The 25,159-nt window shown below is 42.5% G+C and overlaps 1 protein-coding gene across 4 annotated transcripts in view; it reads right to left on the reverse strand.

Moving 5' to 3' along the window:
- Positions 1–527: 527 nt before the first annotated feature.
- The window catches only part of dstyk (dual serine/threonine and tyrosine protein kinase), an 87,223-nt gene continuing 62,591 nt past the window's right edge, over positions 528–25,159 (reverse strand). For 3 of the 4 annotated variants that reach the window (XM_068057452.1, XM_068057450.1, XM_068057449.1), the window contains exons 7-13: positions 23,870–23,999; positions 23,072–23,228; positions 21,641–21,773; positions 19,257–19,370; positions 13,774–13,888; positions 12,484–12,618; positions 528–7,919 (exon numbers count right to left, since the gene is read on the reverse strand). In XM_068057452.1, the coding sequence (XP_067913553.1) occupies positions 7,738–7,919; positions 12,484–12,618; positions 13,774–13,888; positions 19,257–19,370; positions 21,641–21,773; positions 23,072–23,228; positions 23,870–23,999 (966 nt within the window). In that variant the 3' untranslated portion in view covers positions 528–7,737. The remainder of the gene's footprint in view (positions 7,920–12,483; positions 12,619–13,773; positions 13,889–19,256; positions 19,371–21,640; positions 21,774–23,071; positions 23,229–23,869; positions 24,000–25,159) is intronic. The other variant, XM_068057451.1, reaches the window with a different exon arrangement.

Genomic DNA, 25,159 nt, shown 5'->3' on the forward strand with positions numbered 1-25,159 from the left:
TCTAGTTAATATCACACGGGAGTTTCTGTCTGATATCACCATATTGTTTATACAATAAAACCAAGATGGACAAACAGAATAGTTGGGAACAGGTTGACAACATGCAAAAGGACCAGGGGTGCAAATGAGAATACAAATATAAATTATATAAATAAAATAAAAAATGAGTTGATGATCTGGAATGCACTACCTGAAAGGGCCATAGAAGCAGATTCAATAGTAACTTTCAAAAAGGAATTGATAAATACTTAAAAGGGAAAAGTGCAGTGCTATGGGGAAAAAAGAGCAGGAGAGTCAGTAATTCAACAGCTCTTGCAGAGCCAGTACGATGTACTGAATAGACTCCTTCTGCCTGTAAGATTTTATAAGTAGGAATCCAATGACCTGATGACATCTTCAGCCCTATCCCTCTTATGAGTACAGCCTTCCCCCTCACCTTCCCGTTTAATGTGGAATAGCAGGAGGAACTAGTACAGAACAGTAGCACACGCAAGATATTAAAAGTACAAGGAATAGGTTAATGTTATCTTTATTATATAGCACCTTGTATTTTGTGCAGTTTTTATATAAAACAGGATTTGAGAGCAGAGGCATTTTAACAATGGAGTAACATTTTGTTTTAAAACAAGTACTGGATCTTGAAACTTTACTCAATGGATTAACTGGCGATTACAAGGAATACATAACAGTAAAATATTAATAATACACCCAACAATTGTTTTTCATTGCACTAGAGTCCAAGCATATTTAGTATTTTAAAAATCTCCCATTATGATGCCAAGTCTAGTCACCATTTACATTAAAACAAAACAGAACTGTGTCAGAATGTACCAGAGAAACAAAACACAATTGTTCTATACAGGATTGTGCTGATGAATTGTGTAGATAGCCAACAAGTCGTCTCCCTCATAACTGGATATGCAGTGATGTTCAAACCCCCTCTCCCCTCCCTGCCAGCCAATTAGAGGGACAGATTGAGGGAAGTCACATATGGGTGCACACAAAATGCCCATCTTGGTTGTAGAATCCTTTCCCCAGGGTTTAACCAAGGCAGGAAGATTCAGCAAATGCTATAATAGGTGGTTGGAGAACAACTAGCAGAATAGTACTGGGCAAGGGAGGGCAGGATGACCAATTTGGAAGGGATGACAGGATGTGAAGGGGGAATGAGGAGTGTCTTTAAAAAAAGGCCTGACTTACTGAAAATTGTGTCACCCTTTCCCCTCTCAAGAGCTACATCAATACACAAGTGCTAGAAGAAAATTCTCCCATTCCTCCAATTTAACTCCTTAGAGGCCCATAAGCCCTTCCTCGTTATTGTCATCAAACCCTGTTGTAGTGCAAGTAGACAATGATTAGGGGGTGGTCCTTAGATGATTGCTTTGGCAACAATGACACTGAATGCTCAAGCCTCCCTCTCAATTCTGTGGTGGTGTATGTTGTTTACAACGGAGCTAAAGCTCAGGGAATATTGGACAGCTAGCCCACTGACCAAAACTCCAGTGAAAGACAGGATCATTCCCCCAAACTGAAGGTAAACACAAAAGCAGAACTGGTCTAAAATGTAGGCCATAAATTTCCAAAGCAATTGAAAGTTACAAGCAATAAACCAGAAGCTTTATTGTGGGGCCTTCTAGATTACCTATAATTTTGTAACACTTAAAATCCAGTAATTTAGCCAATTGTCCAATGGTCACTTTTGGTCTCAACAAAGCAATGATAGGATTTTTTTTTTTTTTTACGTACCATATTCACACATACACACATCACATAAGGATAGAGTTATATCCTGCTCAGTATATTATACAAACATATGGTTTAACATGTCAAGAGTCGAAAATATTAACCAATTATACTCAACATACAACTTGGGTCTGGATGCACATGAATTATGAGAGGTGGCATTCAAGTGCATTCTTAGGCCTCAACACACGTGGGCAAGGAATACGAGAGAGAGAATATGCTGGATGCTCATGTTTCAGCAGCATGCTCATTGGTTAGCTTCTGTGGCATGGGGTATCTTAGCACTTTGCTGGATGGAGCTTTGAGGAAGGAATGATAAAGATTCGGCACGACTGAAGAGGACAGAGTGTGAAAAAGCATGCACTGACATGCATAAACATGTTGAGCCATGAGTTAGCATCTCAGTTTTTAATCCTGGGCTTGTGTTTTCATATATGAAAATGAAAGGCAATGCCTTAAGAAAATAAAACGACACTGCACTGTTACCTGAACCAGTCTGGCAAACAGGTAGAGATGGCTCACCAAGAGAAGCTTTAGATACAAGTGGAATTTCCCCATCCTGTGATTGGAGCAGAAAAAGTGACTTCTTTTGCCAGGTGGGAATTTACAAAACTGCATGGTGCAATGGGTTGTCTACTTCTGTAAAATGAGTCAAACTTGTACATGGTGTCTTTTTTTTTAAAAAAAAAGAGCAGCAGCCAAGGCTAGATGGCTTTCCCCACAGAGTGTCCAATTTAAAACTGGATGGAGCCGAGCTCACCACCTCAGTGCTGCACAACAGGCTTCAGCTCAACACAGCAACCCTAGTAACCTCAGAGAACTGGGTACACAAAGTGCAGATAATAGCCCAAGTGCTTCCTTTAAAAAAAATATAGGCCCCTTTCAAGGGCTGAAATATTGTAAGGGACACCAGCCTGTCACCGTGCTCAACACAACTCAATGTTCTCAGCTTTGTTCAAGAAATACTGACCACTCCCAATAGCACATCTTAAAAAGGGATGAATAGGCATCAAAAGACCTCATCACCTAGTACAAGCCAGCATGTGGGACTGAGATATTTACTACGTTTCAAGTTAAAACTGGTGCACTCACACCATTGCTTTAGAATGCCAAGATTCAAAGTAATCTTAGTGTTGTTACAACAATTTATTTCATCTTCAACACTTGACTTTTCTGGCTCTTGATCCCTGTGCACTCCACTGCAGATTAAAAAAAAGGGGAAAGGGATCGCTATCTGATTTTTCTTGATTGCATGAATCCGCTTCATTCCTTCCATCACTTTCTATACAGGTTAGGCAGCTGTTGGGATGATCAGATGACCTGCTCCTGTAACTCACATGGCTGCCTGTACAGCCCAATTCATTGCAATAACTTGGCCAATAACAACCCTCCCTCTAATTTTCTCCAACTTCCATACAAACTCAATTAAAGCAAAGAGAGGGCTACAAACTCAAACACCTGGACACTTCCACGAAGCACTTTAATGGTCCAATACTCTTGCATTACCATACCTTCAACTACAAAGCTAAGTGTTTAAAGCAATGAGGCACCGTGTTGAGAAATCCAACTTAAATCCAGCAATGTATGACCAAGGATAACAATTTCTTTTTTTTTAAAAAGGGACAAATTATACATACTTGACTGCAACCAAGCTTCTACCTGGAACTTGAGCAAAATTGGCACGGTGGATAAATTTCTTTGCCCAAAAATGTATGCACTAACTAAATTTCTTAACGGCAGGTGGATCTGAAAACTTGGCAAGTGATTCTTTGAGCGACATTCCCCTTTAAAAGGCCATGTACAAGCTAACTGGCTAAATGTTCACTGCTTCCTGGCCAAAGCTATTTACGATCATGACACTGGCTGCAAACTACTCCCCTTTGGAAATAAATCCTGAGACTAAAGAGGGCGGCTCTGGATATTTAAACTCAAGAACATTTCAACAGATTCAGACCTCTATTTTCTTTGATAGCAGCCCTACCTCAGTGTTTCACACATCCCCTCATCTTAATAATCCTTTGCTGTGCATCATGTTTTAGAAGCGATTTCTCTCATTTCTTTGGTTTTTGTAAAACGATTTATTTTCTAGGGTTTAATGGGACCGTGAATATTTTCCAAGTGCTACCGTTTTCTGCCCAATTTTGGTGAATTTTTGTTTGCTCATTGAGGAACGTCAATGGCGTAAATGGAACAACTTCTTGGTCACACAATATACAAAGTCAGAGGCAGCAGGGGCCGGATGGAAAATAAAGCTTTCCCTTGTCTGCTGTAACAATGTGTTTTAATCAACATTAATTTTCTGTAGCTAATTACTAGAAGGGAGAATTAAGGGTTTTTGTCATGAGCAGGTGCTGGACAGCAGTTCTTTTACTCTACTCTAGTTCATTCATTTTAACTTTCCTATTCTTCCACTGCCTCTGAAGAAATTTGGGGACAGTTTTGTGCTGTGGACTTGCATGCACTAGGAATGGATTTGAGCCTAGTCTAATCTCAGGTAATGTAGGATCTTTTAGGCAGGCTGAGAGAAATGACTTCCAATTCACTGGTCTGAGCTGAACTTACACCCAGGTCCCAGATGTGAATGGACATTGCACTAATACTCCTCTGCTAACAAAGTATTATGCAACAGAAAGTCTCAATCCAGTTATTGGTGGGCTTAAGATAGCAAACAAAACTAACATTAAGCTGTGTTGACAGACTGACCCCTCCAGTTGGGACCTAATTGTCTAGTCATTTTAACAAGTTAAGTATTTTCTGCAAGGGAAGGTTAAGGGTTTTGTCACTCACAGCTGCTCACCTGTACAGCAGCCTTTTTCCTTCAAATTTTTTAATTACAAAATCATTCCCAGAGCTCTTCACTCTTCAACCCAGTTTGTTTCACTGTCAAGTACAATGGATTCATCAGGATAAAATATGGGAAAGGGGCACCACCTGCCCTTCTTTGCAGTGTAGTGTTTCTGGGCATGGCAGTTTTTACAGAGAGAAGTTACAGACTAAAGCTTCTTCCCTCTCCTCCTGTATCTGAAGTTCAGCACACACATGGAAGTTGGGTGGAAACAAGAGCTGGTCTGCAACTGACCTTTGAACAAATCAATAAATGCCATCACGACACAAAAAATCCATCATTCCACCCACTTTATGACCGTGAAGCAAATAGAGCATTAAGGTTCCAAACTTACAAAATCTAGGGTCAGTACCCGTCAATGATGCTATTTGCACTCTGATCTCTCCTCCCAATTTAATAATTTATTTTTCTATCACATAATTTGGAAGACTTTTTTTGATCAGTAACATAGTTCTTCTTTCCAAAAGCAATACTGGTTAAAACAAAGTGCAAGAGACTCATCAGTAATACCTTTCACATGTATCCAAGGTGATGCAGTCTTTGTAACACACTCAGGCCCTCAAACAGAAGTCCAGCCACTCAATACCTCTTATCTTGGGGAAATATGATAGCCACATGAGCAGCAGAATTAGTAATAGAATCATCCATCCCATAATTACTTGATGCTGCAGACTTAGGAAGAACGGGGTTCTCTCTCCATTTCAGTCTCTAGGTTTATGGCCAGTTCGCTATATTAAAGCAATTTGTCAAACTGGTTCTACACCAATCCTGTTGCTCCTATTGCCTTCCCTTCCAAGAACTCTATCCTTTTCAACTGTATTAACGACTGCCCCAAATCCAGTGAACTGAACAGCAGATACCAAAACAATTCAACAATTCAAAAAACTTACATTTTACACCAACAAATTATCAAACTGAACTGGTCAGAATACTAAGTCAGTTGTTTCAAGAGCCCATTCTGAAGCAACTAACCTAGGCGTTTTTGGAATAAAATTAGTGTTTGTATCACCTACAAGCGGACTGTAGAAGGATGGAGTGTTAACTTCAATCAGTCCTTAGTTTAGAATGCTACAGTGAAAAAAACCTGAACTCAGCCATTTGGCTAGTTGTGCTGGTGCCAAAGTGCTAAATTAAGGGGCTTCTTGTTCCAAGAATGAATTTGATCCCATTGGCTACAGTTGGTCATCCTGACAGACCTTATTCACTGGTTCTTCTGGTTGCAAAAGCTCCCTTTTTTAAAAAGATTACCAACGTAAGTATCCATACAAAGCACCTTCCATGTGTTATGATAACATACTCAGTTGAAAGTGTTCCAATTTCCTAGTTTAATATGGAAAGAAAGCAGTGAAGGACCAAACTTTGGAAAGATTATGGACTTTCATGGGGCAAAACATGACCATTTAGAACATTTACCTTGAGATGGGACAACACTGAAAAAGAGCAGTAAACAATGAAGCTACACAGAACAGTTTAAAAACATTTATAAAACAGTAAATTAGAACAGAAGCTAATTTCCCAACAGGGCGAAAATAGGTTTGGCCAGTAATGCAAGATAGACAATTTTCACCGTGAATTTGCAGTTTTTCTTTTGCTAAAATAGGATGGAGTGTAAAACAAAGCTGCTGATTCACTATCTGCTGTTCAAGACCCCTCACCAAGCTTCCAGCCACAACATACTTATTGAATGGAGTTGACCCCCAGTTTTGTTATAGCCAATGGGCCTATATAACCTGGCACAGTCTGCCATTCCTGAACAGCTAAAAATTGATAAGTGGGCAGGCCATGAAAGTAAAAGAGATCTTCAACTTGGCTCTTTTAAACAACTAAACTGGAGCCATGTGCAATGGGAAGAAATGTAGTGTTTAACGCTGGGCAGCTCCAAGGGTCCTTAAATCAGAGGTATTGCACCCTTCAATTTCTTGGGTAGAGAGCAAGGTCAGGACTGTAGCTACCTTGCTTTCCTTCCCCATCAGGAGCTACATCTGCTTTAGGTTCAGCAGTAGCTGAAGATTCCATCAGAAGACAAACACGTGGCTAGTGGTCAAATTCGGTCATTGGCACACTGTTAAAAGCACAAGAGCTAAATGTATAAATTGGAATTTCTTTCACATTTCACTTTTAAGACCGTTCAACCAGCAAGACTTTTCTCACAGCCTGTGTACTCCTAGTTTTTATTCAATTGAACTATGATTATGTGCATTAGTGATATTCAATATGTTCATGGGGATCTTAATACATCAGAAAAGACCCCAAGCAAGCTGTTCTGGGGAATGAAAAAAAGAGGGGGTGGCAATTCCTGTGTAAAACACCTCCAGGCACAAGCAGCAACAAGGAACTATTGACTGACACCTTTAAAAGGAGGGGGGGGGGGGGGGGGCCGGGGGGAGTAAAGGAGCAATAATCTCCATTTCCCATCTTCAATCCAGTATAGAGCAGCACAGACAAGGCAAACAGTGCAACTCTGCATAATTTCCCTAACAGTTGAGTTCCAAGCAAAAAATATCAAATATAAAATTAGTGCAAAGTGACACTATTTGTGGAGAGACACACACAAGCGCCAATAGTGCACAAATACTCTGGTGTTAAATGCTGTTGACAGAAAATGAAATGAACGGTGCCAATTCTCTAATCTTCAGCCAAAGTGTTCTTTTCCTCTCCACCCTCACCCTGGAGCAAGTGAACACACCCACTGACTGCAATCCACACTCAATGCAGCAGTTTACATGGATCAGAATGGGTGTAGAGGGAGGGAAGAGAGATGTAAAATAGGTGGATGGGAGGGAAGGATCGAGCAGTAAGCAGCTACATTCCTAACCGTGCCTTCTTTTAATGACATCCTGTGATAACGTAGAACCCCAAGCAAGATTTGCTCAAAAATACTGTCGGGAAAAATAATCCAATGAGTTCCTTGTACCAGTCCCAAAAAGCTGTCCTATTGCATTCCCCACAAGTCAAAGAAAATGAATAAAAAATATCAAGTTTTGCTTTCTTGCTGCATAGCAGAGGTAAACAGTGATGCTGAACTAGTGTTAATACTGATACCGAGTCAATGGAAACAACCCTGCCTCAATGAACTGGGTTATTTCTTGGCTTTATCCCCCCACTTTGTGGGGAGTTCCTGCAAAACCGTGTAGCCTTCTGGTTGCTCATCACGTCGAGCAATCTTTGCACTGCACCCCAGAGTTACTTTTGCAGAGTCTGTCCATGATGCTTTGCAAGATGGGCTGAACTATTCCAAGCAAGGGCCTCTGGGAGGGGTCACCATTCCAACATGCCTCCATCAGCTGCCAACATTCCTCATCAAACTTAGGTAGTCGTTCCGGCCGAGCACCTAGAAACACAATCACAGAATCAGTGCACAGAAAAAGAGACCATTTGTCCCATTGTGCCTGTGCCAGCTCTTTGATAGAGCTATCCAATGTCCACTGTCCCATAATCTTTCCCCACAACTCTTCAAAAATTTCTCTTGAAGTCTGTACCAATTCCCTTCTGAAAATTATTGGACCCGCTTCCACCATCCCTTCAGGCAGAGCATTCCAGATTATAATTTGCCACGTAAAGAAACTAGTCACTTGGCCCTCTAGTTTCTTTTTGCCAATTCATTTAAATCTGTGCCCTGTTACTGATCCTCCTGCCAGTACTAACAATTTTAGCTGAGTAAAGAAAGATAAAACCAGAGCAGAGGGTGAAAAACAAAAATTAACAAGGGAATAAAGATAGATGGAGCTGGGTTCACACTACCCATGTACCTCAATGTCTTGGCTGTTTGTGGGATCAGCACATGAGTTAAAACAGCTTCAAGTTCTGAAGGATGGTCTGTGAAGCAGGCCTAGATGAAGCAAGGTCTTAAGAATTAAGACATGTCACTTGGCTCACTGTTTATAGTAATAAAGTGACTTAAGAGCTTAAGTGGACAATATAACAATTATTGGGAGAGTTTGAGGGGCCAGTGAATCATCTTGGCTCCATGTTGTATATCTGATATTTGCATTGCTTCTTTTAACATATTGTGGTTTAGTGTTGCTATGCATGAAATGTAGATAGAATTGGTATAAGAGTTTTGAGGAGTTATGCTGGAATTGTGGAGTGTGATGTACCAGAGCTCTTATGGTGAATCATGAACGCAATAATAATCGGATAATCATATTGGAATACGGTAATGTGATATACCCAACTACTCATGTTGGATTGTGTAATATGAATGCACTGAAGACGTTCCTGCTGGGGGACTTTAACGCCAGGGTTGGGGCTGACCATGACTCATGGCCCTCCTGCCTTGGGCACTATGGCATTGGAAGGATGAATGAGAATGGACAGAGACTGCTTGTGTTGTGTACCTATCACAACCTCTGCATCATCAACTCGTTCTTTCATACTAAACCCTGTCACCAGGTTTCTTTGAGGCACCCAAGATCACGTCGTTCGCACCAGCTGGACCTCATCATCACAAGGCGAGCCTCTATAAACAGTGTCCAAATCACACGCAGGCTCCACAATGCGGACTGCGACACCGACTACTCCCTGCTGTGCAGCAAGGTTAGACTCAAACCAAAAGAAGTTGCATCACTCCAAGCAGAAGGGCTGCCCGCGCATCAACACTGGCAGAATTTCTTATCCACAGCTGTTACATAAGTTTCTAAATTCACTTGAAAAAGCCCTTCAAAACACCCCTGCAGGGGATGCAGAGACCAAGTGGGCCCACATCAGAGACGCCATCTATGACTCAGCAATGACCACCTTTGGCAAACGTGAGAAGCAGAATGCAGACTGGTTTCAATCTCACATTGAAGAGCTGGAACCTGACATAGCCGCTAAGCGCATTGCACTGCTGAACGACAAGAAAGCCCCAGTGAGTTAACATCCGTAGCACTTTAAGCAGCCAGAAGCGCTGCACAAAGAACAGCCAGGCGCTGCGCCAACGACTACTGGCAACACCTATGCAGTCATATTCAGCTGGCCTCCGACACCGGAAACATCAGAGGAATGTATGATGTCATTGAGAGCTTTTGGGCCAATCAAGATGATCGCCCCCCTCAAATCTAAATCAGGGGACACGATCACTGACCAACGCAAGCAAATGGACCGGTGGGTGGAACACTACCTAGAAATGTACTCCAGGGAAAAAGTTGTCACCGAGACCGCCCTCAATGCAGCCCAGTCTCTGCCAGTCATGGATGAGCTGTAAGTACAGCCAACAAAATCGGAACTCAGTGATGCCAATGATTCTCTAGCCAGTGGAAAAGCCCCTGAGAAGGACTGCATTACCCCTGAAATAATCAAGAGTGCCAAGCCTGCTATACTCTCAGCACTCCATGAACTGCTTTGCCTGTGCTGGGACAAGGGAGCAGTACCACAGGACATGTGTGATGCCAATATCATCATCCTCTATAAGAACAAGGGTGACCGCGATGGCTTCAACTACTACCGTGGAATCTCCCTGCTCAGCATAGTGGGGAAAGTCTTTGCTCGAGTCACTTTAAACAAGCTCCAGAAGCTGGCTGAGCGTGTCTACCCTGAGACAGTGTGGCTTTCGAGCAGAAAGATCCACTATTGACATGCTGTTGTCCCTTCGCCAGCTACAGGAGAAATGCCGCGGACAACAGATGCCCCTCTACGTTGCTTTCATTGATCTCACCAAAGCCTTTGACCTAGTCAGCAGACGTGGTCTCTTCAGACTACTAGAAAAGATTGGATGCCCAAAGTATCACCTCATTCCATGACAATATGAAAGGCACAATTCAGCATAGCGGCACCTCATCAGACCCCTTTCCTATCCTGAGTGGCGTGAAACAGGGCTGTGTTCTCGCCCCTACACTGTTTGGGATCTTCTTCTCCCTGTTGCTCTCACATGCGTTCAAGTCTTCAGAAGAAGGAATTTTCCTCCACACAAGATCAGGTGGCAGGTTGTTCAACCTTGCCCGTCTAAGAGCGAAGACCAAGGTACGGAAGGTCCTCATCAGAAAACACCTCTTTGCTGACGATGCTGCATTAACATTTCACACTGAAGAGTGTCTGCAGAGACTCATCGACAGGATTGCGCCTGCCTGCAACGAACTTGGTCTAACCATCAGCCTCAAGAAATCGATCATGGGACAGGACGTCTGAAATGCTCCATCCATCAATATCGACAACCACACTCTGGCAAGTGGTTCAAGTGTTCACCTACCTAGACTCAACTATCACCAGTAACCTGTCTCTCAATGCAGAAATCAACAAGCGCATGGGAAAGGCTTCCATTGCTTTGTCCAGACTGGTCAAGCGAGTGTGGGAAAATTGCGCACTGACACGGAACACAAAAGTCTGAGTCTATCAAGCCTGTGTCCTCAGTACCTTGCTCTATGGCAGCGAGGCCTGGACAATGTATGTCAGCCATGAAGGACGTCTCAATTCATTCCATCTTCACCGCCTCCGGAGAATCCTTGGCATCAGGTGGCAGGACCGTATCTCCAACACAGAAGCCCTCGAGGCGGCCAACATCCCCAGCTTATACACCCTACTGAGCCAGCAGTGCTTGAGATGGCTTGGCCATGTGAGCCGCATGGAAGATGGCAGGATTCCCAAGGACACATTGTACAGCAAGCTAGTCACTGGTATCAGACCCACCGGCCATCCATATCTCCGCTTTAAAGACGTCTGCAAACGCGACATGAAGTCCTGTGACATTGATCACAAGTCGTGGGAGTCAGTTGCCAGCGATCGCCAGAGCTGGTGGGCAGCCATAAAGGCGGGGCTAAAGTCTGGTGAGTCGAAGAGACTTAGCAGTTGGCAGGAAAAAAGACAGAAGCGCAAGGGGAGAGCCAACTGTGTAACAGCCCCAACAACCAATTTTATCTGCAGCATCTGTGGAAGAGTCTGTTACTCTAGAATTGGCCTTTATAGCCACTCCAGGCACTGCTTCACAAACCACTGACCACCTCCAGGTGCTTACCCATTGTCTCTCGAAACAAGGAGGCCAAAGAAGAACTACTCATGTTGGATTGTGTAATATGAATGCACTGAAGACCTGATACTGATGTCTGCGTACTCCGGTGTTTAATGAAACAAAATAGAACAGGGAAGCATTCCCACCAACTGGCTTCTCACGGTGCCACTTGAGTCATGAGGGCAGTTTAGGTCATTCATTGCAGAAGCAGGGACAGCAAGGAGATTTAGCTCATTAGCAGATTTCGTGCCCCAACACTAGACACTGTCCCCATGCACTGACAGACAAAACCATTGACTTTACCAGAGATAGAAGCAGGGATAGGAGTTTAGTGTCAGTGACATCACTGCTGGTTATCATGCCACAGTTACTGGTAGAATGAATGCTTTCAACTTGCATCAGGAGATGCTCAGGAGGACAGAAATATAAAAGGAAACAAACCCACTTTTACTTCAAACTCTGTGGCGGAAGTAGAGATAAAATGTATTTTTGGACTGGCATATCCATGTAAGGACCTGTAATAAAATCTGTATCAAGCACTTAGGATAGGTTGCAGGGTAAAGTTGCCATGAAGTCAGGCAAGGTCAACTTTCCCAGGTCACTTCAAAAATCTTGTTCCCTTGGATAATTTTTTTTTTTACTGTGGACTTGCACCCACCAGGATCGAGATGGAGTAATCCTCTCGTGCATTCAACATCTTCCTTCATCCCACTGCACTGTCTAGGCCCCAAGCTCTGGAATTCCCTCCCTAAAACTTGTGTCTCTCTCCTCTAAGACAGTCCTTCAAATCTACCTTTCACCAAGCTTTTGGTTAACTATCCGAACGTGGCTTTTTTGGCTGGTTTACACGCCTGTGAAGTGCATTAGGGTGTTAGCTGCATTTAAAAAAGGTGCAGTTCACATTCAAGAAATTGTGACAGCCTCCAACTTATCTTCGCTTGGGGCAGGCATTAGAAGGAAAATTGCCAAGTACCTTTCTTCACATTGTTCCACAACTGATCCTTGCTTGAACATTTTTCAAACGCTTCCGGGAGTTTAATGGTTCCTGTGCATAGATACCAGAAAAGGATTCCGAATGCATACACATCCACGGAGTTATCATACTTTCCTAAAGGATTTTGGGATGGGGGGGGGGGAGGAAAAAAAGAGAGAGAGAGAGAAGTGGAGTGATGATGATAAAAAAGTAATATAGTTTTAATGTTTGAGAAAATGCTGTGGTAGTGTGTTGTGTGTGCTGGATAGGATAAAATGCAGGGTCATACATTCAATTCCACATGTAGTACCATTCCACTAGTGGTCCTACTCCTCACCTCCCTCCCCCACACCCAGTCTCAGTGAAGCTACTCAGGCACCACAGAATGCAAGACATCTGGTGTCTCTTGATTTCTGTCTGGCAGGCAGCATTTGCAGAGAGCTGTCAGCAGGGTTGCTGCGGGCTATAGCGTACCATCTGCTCATATCAATACATTGTTATGCAAGAGCATCAAGGGATATGGAGAAAAAGTGGGTAATTGGATTTGAGATTCAGATCAACCATGATCTGAATGGAAGATGAAAAGGGCTGGATGGGCTGAATAATCTCCTGCTCTTTTGACGAAACCAACTTCAACGAAAACAGGATGGGCTGAATGGTCTCCTTCGTGTTGTAACCACTCTATGATTCTATGAAAGTGACTCAGTAAGGGCTGGGTTCTCTTGGTACCAAACTCACTCGGGTTGCATTGAAATAGTCCTGTGCAGGTTACAACTTCACTTTTGCTGCAAACCCTCTCCAATAGGATATTTTTTTTGGGGGGGCGGGGGGGTGGGGGGCGGCTCGCTCACAGCAATTCACCTTGCTGCACTTGTCACTCTGCCTCTGGAGACTGAGAATGACACTGTTTTCTTGATCAGCAATTTAATACTTCCAATGGCACTGTCTGCACAGTTTACAAAACCAACAGCAGTGCATGGTTAACTATATAAAATGGGACAGCCTAAGCCTGTCGCCCAACATTTAATCGCTCGTCAATGCGCATCAGTGGAAACCCTGCTTGACTTCAACCCTCCTCAACTTAGAGACAGAGACTGTAAACAACCATATTTGCCAAGTCAGCCGAGTTCAGCTAATTCAAGAGCATTGAAGCTGAGCTTTTCGGCTGTGAGACTTAGTACTACTTTTACCCACTGAGCTGTCAGAGTCCACATTGCTTTGCTAATGGTACTTTAGCTGATTAATTCTATCAAGAAGTTCCCCAAACAATTCTGCACTGATGAAACATACCTGAAAACAGCTCAGGTGCCATGTGTATTGGGGTCCCCACGATGCTTCCAGACATCATAGCTTCAGGCTTGCAGAACCCCAGATCAGTGATTTTGGCTCGATTCTGCTTATCCAACTAAGGAATTACAAAGAAATTGTAAGGAAACATCCTGCACCGCTCGACAAAACTAAGACAAAATATGCCTTACATAAATAAAATCTGCTTCTAAAACAATGTGATGCTGCCGCTTTGCCCAGTAACTGTATTCAAACAAGGGGGAGCTCTCCTGACGTCCAAGTGAACAATCTTCCCTGAACAACACTGGTAAAGGCAGGTCATCTGACTATCTAATCATGGGACCTTCCTGGCCGAGTACACACCAGGTAGTGCGTTCACTCACAGATCAATCAGGAAGCTTGTGATTAACTTTACCTGTGGCCTCCACAGCTGTGCTCTAGCATTTTATGACATCATGAAAAAAATATTAAGAGTTAGTGAATAAGAAAAAGTTGGATTAGACGAGCTGGCTCATGAAGAAAAAAATGGTATAGACCTGATGGGATGAATGACCTTTATCTACTATAATGATCCATGATATTTAGGGGTAAGGGGTGTGGGTAGCTCCCACAGTTCACCTTGCAAATGCCAGCAACTGTGATTTGTTTAAAATGAGTTATCCTGAAAGTTCTACATGCCAAATAAACAGACAGGTTTTCTTGTAAATATTTATTGAATATTAATTCCCTAAAATGTTCGCAACACCACTCATGCACATATGCACTCTCAAGATAGGTAGAAGGGGCAAGAGTTCAAGGTAGAGGTTCGTGATTTACGGTAAATCTGTTGAAACTAGCTAAAGATGCAGGCCTTGAACTTGTCAAGGTATTGTAGATTTCTGGTGGTTAAGATTTCAGGCTGGAGGTGGAAGTCACTTTCAGTTCTCTTCTGCACCAAGTTGAAGTGTAGAATTAGCAGCAGGGCTTCTTGTTTAGGCTGGGTCTTTCCACACCCCTTGGTTCGACTGCCTGTGATGCTGTAAACTCTCTCCCCCCAGAGGGGGGCCTTTTAAAATCAAAATCCATCAAATTAGAGTCTGTTAGTTGACACATGGCCCTCTCCCCTGCTGTGGCCACACAAAGGACTAGGATGTAGAATCCATGGCCATCCATTGATGTCTGGATGAGTATAATCCTGTTATGATGAGGCTACTTTGCACCTTTGTTTTAGAAGAAGCCATTTGTCACACAGAACCCCCACCTGCCAAAAATGAGGCATATTAATTTTGTCATATTAACATTGATTTTAAGCTGTTGCTAGAGTGAAGAAATGACTTGTTTGAAGATCATCAGACACTGGGCTGGAAGGACATTTGCATACTAAGACGCTGCTTGTGGAGACAAAGGTCTATTCCCTGCTTCAGTTAACCCAAATGGATTTGGATCACCAGACACTGAAGATTAAAGGAAGCGCATTCCAGGCCCTGCTAAGATGATCAGTCCTTGCTTTGTGGATTGTGTTAAACCAGCTGGTCACATGACTAATTGGCTGGTCCAGGTTTTTTTGAACTAGCCACAGGACAGTTTGAATTCAGAAGGCAGCGTGCAACTGAAGCTGAAACAAGTCTCTCACCTGACTCCCCCTCTCTCACTTTCTCCCAAGCCACCAGACCCACGGAAGACACGTAAACCTCAAGAGAGAGTAAAGACTCCTGTATCGGAACAAGTTGAAGCGTGAACTGGGCCCCAACGAATTGCAAGGCTTACCAGCAACCAAAGACTCCACGTTGAACTTAAAAAGGACTGTAACTACCAGATATTGCCTTAAACTTTTCCTCTTTATTCCTTCTACTTGTTCTGTCTCTATCTGCATGTGTTTACTGCATAGGCATGCTAGTGTGGTCGCATCGCATATTCGCAGTCATTAACTGGATTAGAGCTTACCATGAATAAACTTCCACCTTTCTTGTTTAAATCGAAGGAAAATAGTTTGATTTCTTTCCCTTACAATTGCAGCAGTGAACAAGGATTCACTGAGGGGGAGCTAAAAAGGGGGTGTTTAAAAGTTAAACTCTGTTACGACTAAACCAGGGAAAGGCTGAGAGGGAACCCCCTGGACCCCTTCTCACCTGGTCGTAACACATTCAATTCAGTAATGACTCTGGATAGCTTCAGGATAGGTGTAATTGGCACCTCTTAATCTGAGATGTATCCTTTTGTCCTTCAGACAGTGAGACAGTTTGAATATACAGGACAAGTCAACTGACCTTCGGCAGCCATCTTGCAGCACAATGGACAATTTCACAGATTATGTGTCTTTCTTGGGCATGACACTGCAGACAGAGTTTCCACCACAGAAATGAGGGCAGATCTGGAGAACACTGAGGAAATACACCCCCATTATGTTCTTGGAGAATTAATACCATACTTTTTGGTTACAAATCTTTCCCCATATAACAGTAGCTGTGCTTCAAAAGCAATTCATTGGTTGCAAAGTGCTTTGAAGCATCCTGATAACAGAGATAAAGCTTGCATTTATATAGCACCTTTCACATCCTCAAGACACCTCAAAGCACTTTACTGACAATTAAGTACTTTTGAAGTGTCGTGTAGTCACTGTTTGGCCCATTGAAACAGCTAGCACAGACTCAAAGAGCAAACTGTTAGTCCTATCCCGGACTCTTTCCCCACAAATTTTTCCTCTTTCAAATATTTATCCAATTCCCTTTTTAAAATTATTGGATCTGTATCCACAACACAGTCAAGCAGTGCATTGCAAATCCTAATGATTTGTTGCATTGAAAAAAAAAGGTTTTCCTCATATTGCCTCTGATTCTTTTGCCAATCATCTTAAATCTGTGCCTTCTGGTCATCAACCCTTCAGCTGCTGGAAACAACTTTGTTTACCCTTCATTAATTTAAACACCTCCAACAAGTCTCTTTAGCCTTCTCTGCTCCATGGAGAACCTCACGTCTTCCAGTCTATCCATGCAAGTGGAGCCATTCTAGTAAAACTCTTCTGTAATTTCCCCAAAGTCTCCACAAAGTTTGGTGCCCAAAAATGGACAATACTCCAGCTGGGGCCAAGTTATTGCTGTACATAGGTTTCGCATAACTTGCTGGCTTTTGTAATCCATTCCTCCATTTATAAAGCCCTGGACTTCATATGCTAAAATCACTGATGATAAATTGGTCATCAGAAAGATTACACCAATGTGGATGACTCATTCTTCCATTAGAGAATCAGGTATACATTGAGTGCAATGCTTTCAGAAGGAGACAAAATGCAAGAAGTTGTTTTCTAAAGCAGTCTTGATATGTACAAAAGTACTAGTGAAATATTTTCATCAGCTGGTTGTGTGTCATTCCTCTTCCAACTTGGTTTAAATATTGAAGGAACCAATTTAATTTACAATACAAACCAAGAAAGCTTAGTGATGAGCAGGCTAGGAAATCAATTAGACTTGAAAAGTCAAATCATGACAGAAGGATCTGTGTGAGATAATAAATGCCAAGTTGGATTGCCAACAGTGGCAATTATTTCTTACATAAAAAGGAGGAAATTGAGAAAACCAGTTAACATTAGTGTTCAAAACAGATAATGTAGATAACTTGAATTCATAGCCAAAGCAATTTCCAGATTTACAAAAAATAACTTGGCTCACGAACCTAGCGTCAGCATCAAGAATCTTATAGAAACATAGAAAATAGGAGCAGGAGTAGGCCATTCGGCCCTTCGAGCCTGCTCCGCCATTCATGATGATCATGGCTGATCATCCAACTCAGTGACCTGTTCCCGCTTTCGCCCCATACCCTTTGATCCCTTTAGACCCAAGAACTACATCTAACTCCCATAGAATGGTTACATCACAGAAGGAGGTCCTTCAGCCCATCGTGTCCATGCCAGCTCTCTGCAAGAGCAATTCGCCCAGTCCCACTCCCCCGCCCTTTCCCCACAGTCCTGCAAATTCTTTCCCTTCAGATATTTATCCAATTCTCTTTTGAAGACCTTGATTGAATCTGCCTCCACTTGCTATCTTGCAACTTCCCTGAACGCAAAGTTCCCTCTCCCGCCACAGAAGCTGTCAGTTTTGCTATTTCCCATACTAGCTGCTCCTGCAGAAAGTGAGCATACTAAGTGCGATGGATCTACATGATCATATGCACAGATAAAAATTACTCCAAATAGGACGCTTGGAGATAGAGCAGAATCATCTACTTGCAATGGACTCAAAACCAAGCCATAAAAGGTGAAAGTGGTGCAGCCATATTCACTGCACAACATAGTCCCATAAATCAAGTCTCAGGAGGGCGAGAAGAAAGTACGCCCCTAGACTCAGCTGAAATATTCAAAACACAAATCATAGCCAGAAGCCCATTTCAAGAGTTCATCGAGATGCCGAAGTCGGAAGATGAAGTTGATTCAAGTTGGTTTACAGGTTTGGATAAATGGCAAGAGCTTTTTGTTCCCATCGGTATCTTTGTATTCAAATTGAATAAGACTGAAAATTAAGGCTCAATATCAACACTATCCTCATGTTAACAGATAGATTACAGATTCCATAAAGAGATCTTAGGAACCAAATCCTACCTGTCATATCAGCTAACTCAGCTGGGTTTAACAATCAACCTTGAAACGGAGTAAAATCACTAGCAGAGAATAAAAAAGAATGCTATGAAATGTTCCCATCAGCTCAGAAGTTGGAAAAATAAGCCACTAGACCACTGGGCACAGACTAAACCAACTTGGTCATATATATTTTTACAGAGGAACCAAAAGAGCATTTCAAATTATGCAACAGCACGAGAGGAGACTAGAGAAGCTGGGATTGTTCTACTTAGAGTAGAAAAGGTTAAGGGGAAATTTGAGGGGCTGGAATGAAGTAAATAAGGAGAACTGTTTCTACTGCCAGCAGGGTCGATAACCAGAGAACACAGATTTAAGATGATTGGGGGGGGGGGGGGGGTGGCGGGAGCGTGGCGTGGCGCAGGGAAGGAATAAGAATTATTTTACACAGCATGTTACCTGGAATGCACTACCTGAAAGGATGATCAAAACAGATTCAATAGTAACCTTAAAAAGGGAGCTCGATACATACTTGAAAAGAAATTTGCAGGGATCTGGGGAAAGAACAGGATTGGGATTAACTGGATAGCTCTTTCAAAGACCTGGCACAGACACTATGGGCTGAACGGCCTCCCTACGAGCAGTGTGATACTCTGAATATTGGAACTAGAGCAGAACTGGAATCAACCTGCAAGAGGTTAATAGTCCTTTTTCCAGAAAGTTACTTCCAGTGAGGAGCAAATGCCCTGGTCAACTAGATGTGCCCTCTAATCCTGCTTCAGCTGAAGATTCAACATTGCCAAGAGGGATGAGTGAGTTGAAGTAATTAATTTAAGTTACTGAGACTCCAATCAAATGAATAATCGACCATTCAATTTACAGCTGCTAGGAAAAAGGCAACACAAACCTATTATCTAAAGTTAAAACTTTTAGACCTTACCAAGACATTTTTCAATTTGATGTCTCGATGTACGAGTCCTTGGCGGTGGAGAAACCGGATACCTTCCACTACATCGAGAGCAATCTGCAAACGCACTTCAAGCTTCAGACCAACCTGGAAAAAAAAGAGAGCAATTTCTAAATTTAGAGTAAGATTTTGGAGTCTACTCTCAGTTCAGTGCCAGAGATCAGTAACTATTGTAACGTCGTGACTTCAAAGATTTACCCATTGAACTTCCTGAATACAAAAAAATGCTCACCAAACCAACAGATGCATTTCTTTTAGGAAGATTTAATTAAGTTTTAGTGTGAGGTCCTATAAAGTAAGACAAATGTGTAAAAAAAAAAATGCAACATCCAAATCTCCACTCTACTGTCAACTCAGACAACTGAAATCTTGGAAATCTGAACTGTTGAACATCTGGAACTCGATCTAGATCCCAACGTTGGTTGGGAGTGCATGTGTGAGCGGGCTTGTGTTACTCCACCTTGAAATAACTGGGAGCGCGCACTGGGTGGGTTTTTCTATAATGACTGCCCTATAACACGCTGGCTGTATTCTTAGAGATAAAGAAACAACCAGCTGACTGAGGATTAGAGTTCATTGTGACACCCAAAAATCTGAAGAAAAAAAAACTTGTATCTATTATGCACCTGATCAAATTTCAGAAATGTCTCAATACACCTCACATACAAGGACTTATGAATTATGTAGACAAATAATGCAGCCATTTTGTAAACACAGAAAGATCAGTTAAATCTATTTTAATGGCATTAATGTACAGAAGGAATGTTGACCAAGTCATCCAAAAAATTTATGCTACAATTTTCTGGGACTAGTGTGCAATGTGACAGGTCCTACGAAATAGATGCATTACAATGGTACAAGTGCCAAGGAAATTCCAGGACAAGGTTTGATTTGGATGAAAACCATATCTCCCTCCCTTGCCTACAGCACGCCGTCATGACGGAACTCCTTCAAATCAAGAGACACAAAAAGAACCTTTAAAGTAATCCTCTGAACACTTGCCTTGCTGTTGCTTTATGAATCCTGTAATCATTAATTATTCCCTCTCCATTCACTCACCTTGACAAATCAGAACAAAACATCCAAATGAAGCAACAGGAGTTGCCCCTGTTCACAACATTTTATTTTGGAGTTATACTAAACTTGTATGAAACCTTGGTTAGATCTTACTTGGAGTACTGTAAACAGTCTGGACCCCAGATTATAAGGATATAGGGACACTGGTGAAGGTGCAAAAGATGATTTAAAAGGATGATAACAAAACTGAAACGATTGAACAGACTGGGGCTCCTTTCTCTAGAAGAGACACGGACGAGTGACCAGACAGAGCTCTTTATTATGAAACGGTTCGATAGGGTAGAGGCAGAAGCAGAGATGATGTTTCTGCTAGGGTAATAAAGAGAACAGTCATTAATATATCCAACATGGAATTCAGGAGAAATTTCTTTAACCAGAAAGTGGTTGAAGTGTGAAACTGACTACCACAAGGGAGTAATTAATGTAACTAGTGTAGCTGCATTTAAAGGGGAAGCTAAATAAACAAGAGCAAGAAAGACAGTGGAGAATATGTTGATGAGGTTAGACGAAGAGGGATGGGTGGCAGCTCACGTGGAGCATAAGCACCGACATGGGCATGTTGGGCCCAATTGTTTGCTTCTGTGCTTTGATATTTTCACACTCCAAATAAGTGTTAGGAAGCTTACAGGTAGTTAAACTGCTCCCAGGCTCCATGGCAGATAGAAGCGTCAAGTGTGCTTGATGCTTTGATTGTTCTTTCTTGCCAAGAGGTGTCCATCTCCATTCAGCAGAGATAAGCAATCACAGCATGTGCATTAAGCAGTGCAGACAAGTTAAAAGTTACAGCTCCATATTGCCCAGCAGAGCAAGAGGACTTAATTTAACTGCCAGCCCTGGGAATAACATTCATAAACTCTTTCTAAAGGTGGTAGATCTGGTCAAGGGACTTAAAAAGTTAAAAGAATTTGATGGGGTCAATACGGAGAAACTATTTCCTCTGGTGAAGGAAATCAAGAACAAGGAGCACAATCTTGAAATAAGACCTAATCCTGTATGAGTAGATATCAGGAAGCCTTTTCACCTTACACAAAAAAGGTAGTAATCGGGAACACTCTCACTCCCAAAAGGCAGTGAATGTTGGGGGTCAACTGGAAGATTTGCAAGACTGAGTTCAATAGATTTTAGTTGGATAAGGCTATAAAGGGATATGGAGCAAAGTCTGGTAAATGATCAGTCAAAATTTAATTGAATGGTGGATTAGACTGGAGCGGCTGAATGGCCAACTTTTAGACAGCCAGAGCCTGGATGTAGGAGCAGCAATCAGCCTCCGCTGTGCTTACCTTCAGCCCAGCGTAGAGATCTCGGTGTAGTCTCTCCATGATTAACAGGACAGCAATGCTGGAGCCACCACCATAACCATAATCTATTACTGACCCGTGAAGATCAGCCAGTCGCTCATGTCTGGGTAAAGATCTGTTGGAGAGAAGAAAAAAAACTGGTTTTCAAAAATAAAAAAACAGAAATATCAGATAAAACCTCGCACCAGGCTTCCCCCATATTCAACAACATTCTGAACTTCAAAGTTGAACAATAATGACCAATATAGTTTTCTTCTATTCTATCCATCTGTACTTCAATTTCAAAATATTAGCATACATATCCTATTTGATAGGGTCGATACAGAGAAACTATTTCCTCTGGTGAAGGAAATAAAGAACAAGGAGCACAATCTTGAAATTAGACCTAATCCTGAATGAGTAGATATCAGAAAGCCTTTTCACCTTACACAATAAAAGTAGCAATCAGGAACACTCTCACCCCAAAAAGGCTGTGCATGTTGGGGGTCAACCAGAAGACCTACGACAAATCAGAGGTGGCTTCCAGTGAGAAGGTCAAAGTTGAGGATGTCTGTTCTGGGCAGGTTATTACCCAAGATTTAAAAGCAAACCAAATGCTTTCTGCAAAATGTCAAGCTTGGATTTTCTTCTCACCATCAACCCCAGCACCCCCCAACCCCTCAAATACCAACCCCCTGCCCCTCCATTATTTAATCCTGCTCCAGAACCTCTTGCATATTTATTCAATTTCATGCATTATGTCCAAGAGTCAGCTCGAATAGATTTTTATTAAGCACTATTTTTGCAAACTTTCTGCAGTTATCAAGGCAAGACATGACATGCCTATAATAAAAACAGAACATGCTGGGAATACTCAGCAGGTCTGGCATTACATGCAGAGACAGAAACAGAGTTAATGTTTCAGGTCAATGACCCTTCATCAGACCGAAGGCATGCCTATGTTGGGTAAAAGAAGATTTTCCACTTTGGGTAATCCAGTGTCAGCATCAAGCACTCCCAAATCAAATAAAACCAGAGGTAGAGTAAAAGCCCCAACAATATGGCCAAGTTCCAACATTAGAAGCTTCCGGAGAGCTTTATCAATTTTGAGCAGTTTTCCAAGTGGAAATTCGGCACTGGAGGCCCATCCCCATCAAGACGGAGTAGAAATGCTGCAAACTCATCCTGGGCCAATATGAGATCGCAATCAGCTGGATTCAAAGCTAGAGTTTGCGCAATAAAACAGCAAGACCAACTCTATCAGGACAAGTGCTGCCCTGATGGAGAACAGTTAATCCCAGCTGAGGAACTGAACCTGGGACCTTCTGGACGGCAATTAGGATGATGGAGAATGTAACTTTTGTACAGAGAAGGCCTTCCAAGCAAGACTGCAGGTCCTTGGCACAACAGAGTCAAGCTCTGCACAATTCCTACCTTGTGTAGTGGAATTCCAGCGCGAGATCATTCCAATGCTTGTCATCTGGAGGCACGACAGACTTCAGTGCACAGGGCGAGTGACCAGCCCAACTATCACATAAGTACACGACTCCATACTGACCACGACCCAGCTCACGCCCTAATTTAGGTTTACCTGTGTTAGAGAGACAAACACTTAGAATACGGAGTTTAGTTCCGGGCAACGTACCTCAGGAAAGGCATACTGGCATTCCAGCACAGATTCACTAGGACAATACTGGGGCTAAAAGGATTACATTTTGACTGCTTGCATAGACTATGCTTGTATTCTGTCGAGGTGATCAAGGGTGACCTAATTTAGGTATTTAAGATGAATAAAGGAGTCGAAAGAAAGAAACTATTTCCCCTGGTGGGAGAATCCAGCACAAGAGGGCCTAACCATAAAAATTAGAGCTAGGCCATTCAAGGGTGAAGTCAAGTAGTACTTCTTCACAGAGGGGAATGGAAAACTGGAACTCCCTCACCCAAAGAAAGCTGTCAAGGCTGGGGGGGTCAATTAAAAATTTCAAAAGTGAGATTGGTAGCTTTTTTTTGTTTAGGAAAACTAAAGCAAGTAGACGGAGTTAAGCTAATGATAAGCCATGATCAAAATGAATGGGCAAAATGGCCCATTCCTGTTCCTATTACAGATAGATATATAACAGTCTGGCAGCATAGTAGGCATGTTATGTTGTGAGCCATAAGTGTGTTAAATCAAGAAGCTATCGACCCCAAAAGTCACAAAAAAAAGCAAGTGCAAAGAAATAGCAACCTTACCATGCAGCAGCAAGTCCCGGAGCGAACGACTTTCCAGCGAAAGGCGAGCTAGTCGGGGGGCATGATCTTTCCGTACCTTCAGCCACAGATCTTCAGTTTTTTCAAGCCTTCCTGAAAGTCCCGTTTCAAGCTGTGGAGAAACAACAGAGAAATAAAACCATTTGAAAGGGGAAGCCAATGCAATTAAAGTGAAGTTAGTGGGAAAAACAGGATATGCTGATGGAATTAGATGGAGAGGGGTGGTAAGGGAAGGTTCATATGGAGCATAAATACTGGTATAGACCAACTGGGCTGAATAGCCTGGTGCAATTCTATTTAACACACTTTTGTGGCCCCTTCAATTCTGTCTATTATCACTTTCTGCCAGGGGACATGTGGGGCAGAATCGCCATTCTTAACCTGACAGGAGAGTTTAAACAAAAAAGGGAGAGACTATTTGTATGTCATGCCTCAGAAAAGCCCCAAAGCATTTCACACAGTTAGTACTCTGGAGTGCAATGACTTGAGAGCCATTGTGCACACAGCAAGATTCCACAAGCAGCAATGAGATGAACAACCAATTAATCTGTGGCGCTGGTTGAGACAAGAACATTGACCAGGGTATCAGCAGAGTTATCAGTGAACAGCACCATGAGATCTAGAACGTCCAACTGAAACCAATAGAAGGATCCTCAGTTTGAGATCTCAGCTGATGAGTTCACCAATACTGGCAGAACTGCATGGAACCGTCAGTCTGGATTGCGTGAAGTCCTGAAATGTGACCTGAATACAAACCATTTCAGAAAGAAAAAAATGTACCAAGTGAGCCACCTCAAAAACTCACTCCTCAGATGTGTTGCAATTCCCAGACTGCTTACCTGACATTTAGTACTGGACGACCGGCTATTTCCTCCAAATATTGGGAAGACTGAAGTCATTGTTTTTGTTTCCTGCTCCAAACTCAGTTCCCTAGCTACCTTCTCCATCCCTGGCAACAGTCGGAGACTGAACCAGTCTGTTTGCAATCTTGGCGTCACATTTGACCCCAGGATGAACTTCCAAACACATTTGTGCCATTAAGACTGCCTATTTCCACCTCATTAATATTGCCCGACTTTGTCCCTGTCTCAGCTCATCTGCTGCTGAAACCCTCATTCATATCATTGTTACTTCAAGACTTGACTATTACAACGTATTCCTGGTTGGTCTCCCGCATCGCACCCCCTGCAAACTTGAGGTCATCCAAAACTCTGCTGCCCGTCTCAATTCCTACCAGGTCCTGTTCACCTATCACCCTTATGTTCACTGACC

The sequence above is a fragment of the Heterodontus francisci genome, chromosome 25 (genome assembly GCF_036365525.1).
Source record: "Heterodontus francisci isolate sHetFra1 chromosome 25, sHetFra1.hap1, whole genome shotgun sequence".
NCBI classification, from domain to species: domain Eukaryota; kingdom Metazoa; phylum Chordata; class Chondrichthyes; order Heterodontiformes; family Heterodontidae; genus Heterodontus; species Heterodontus francisci.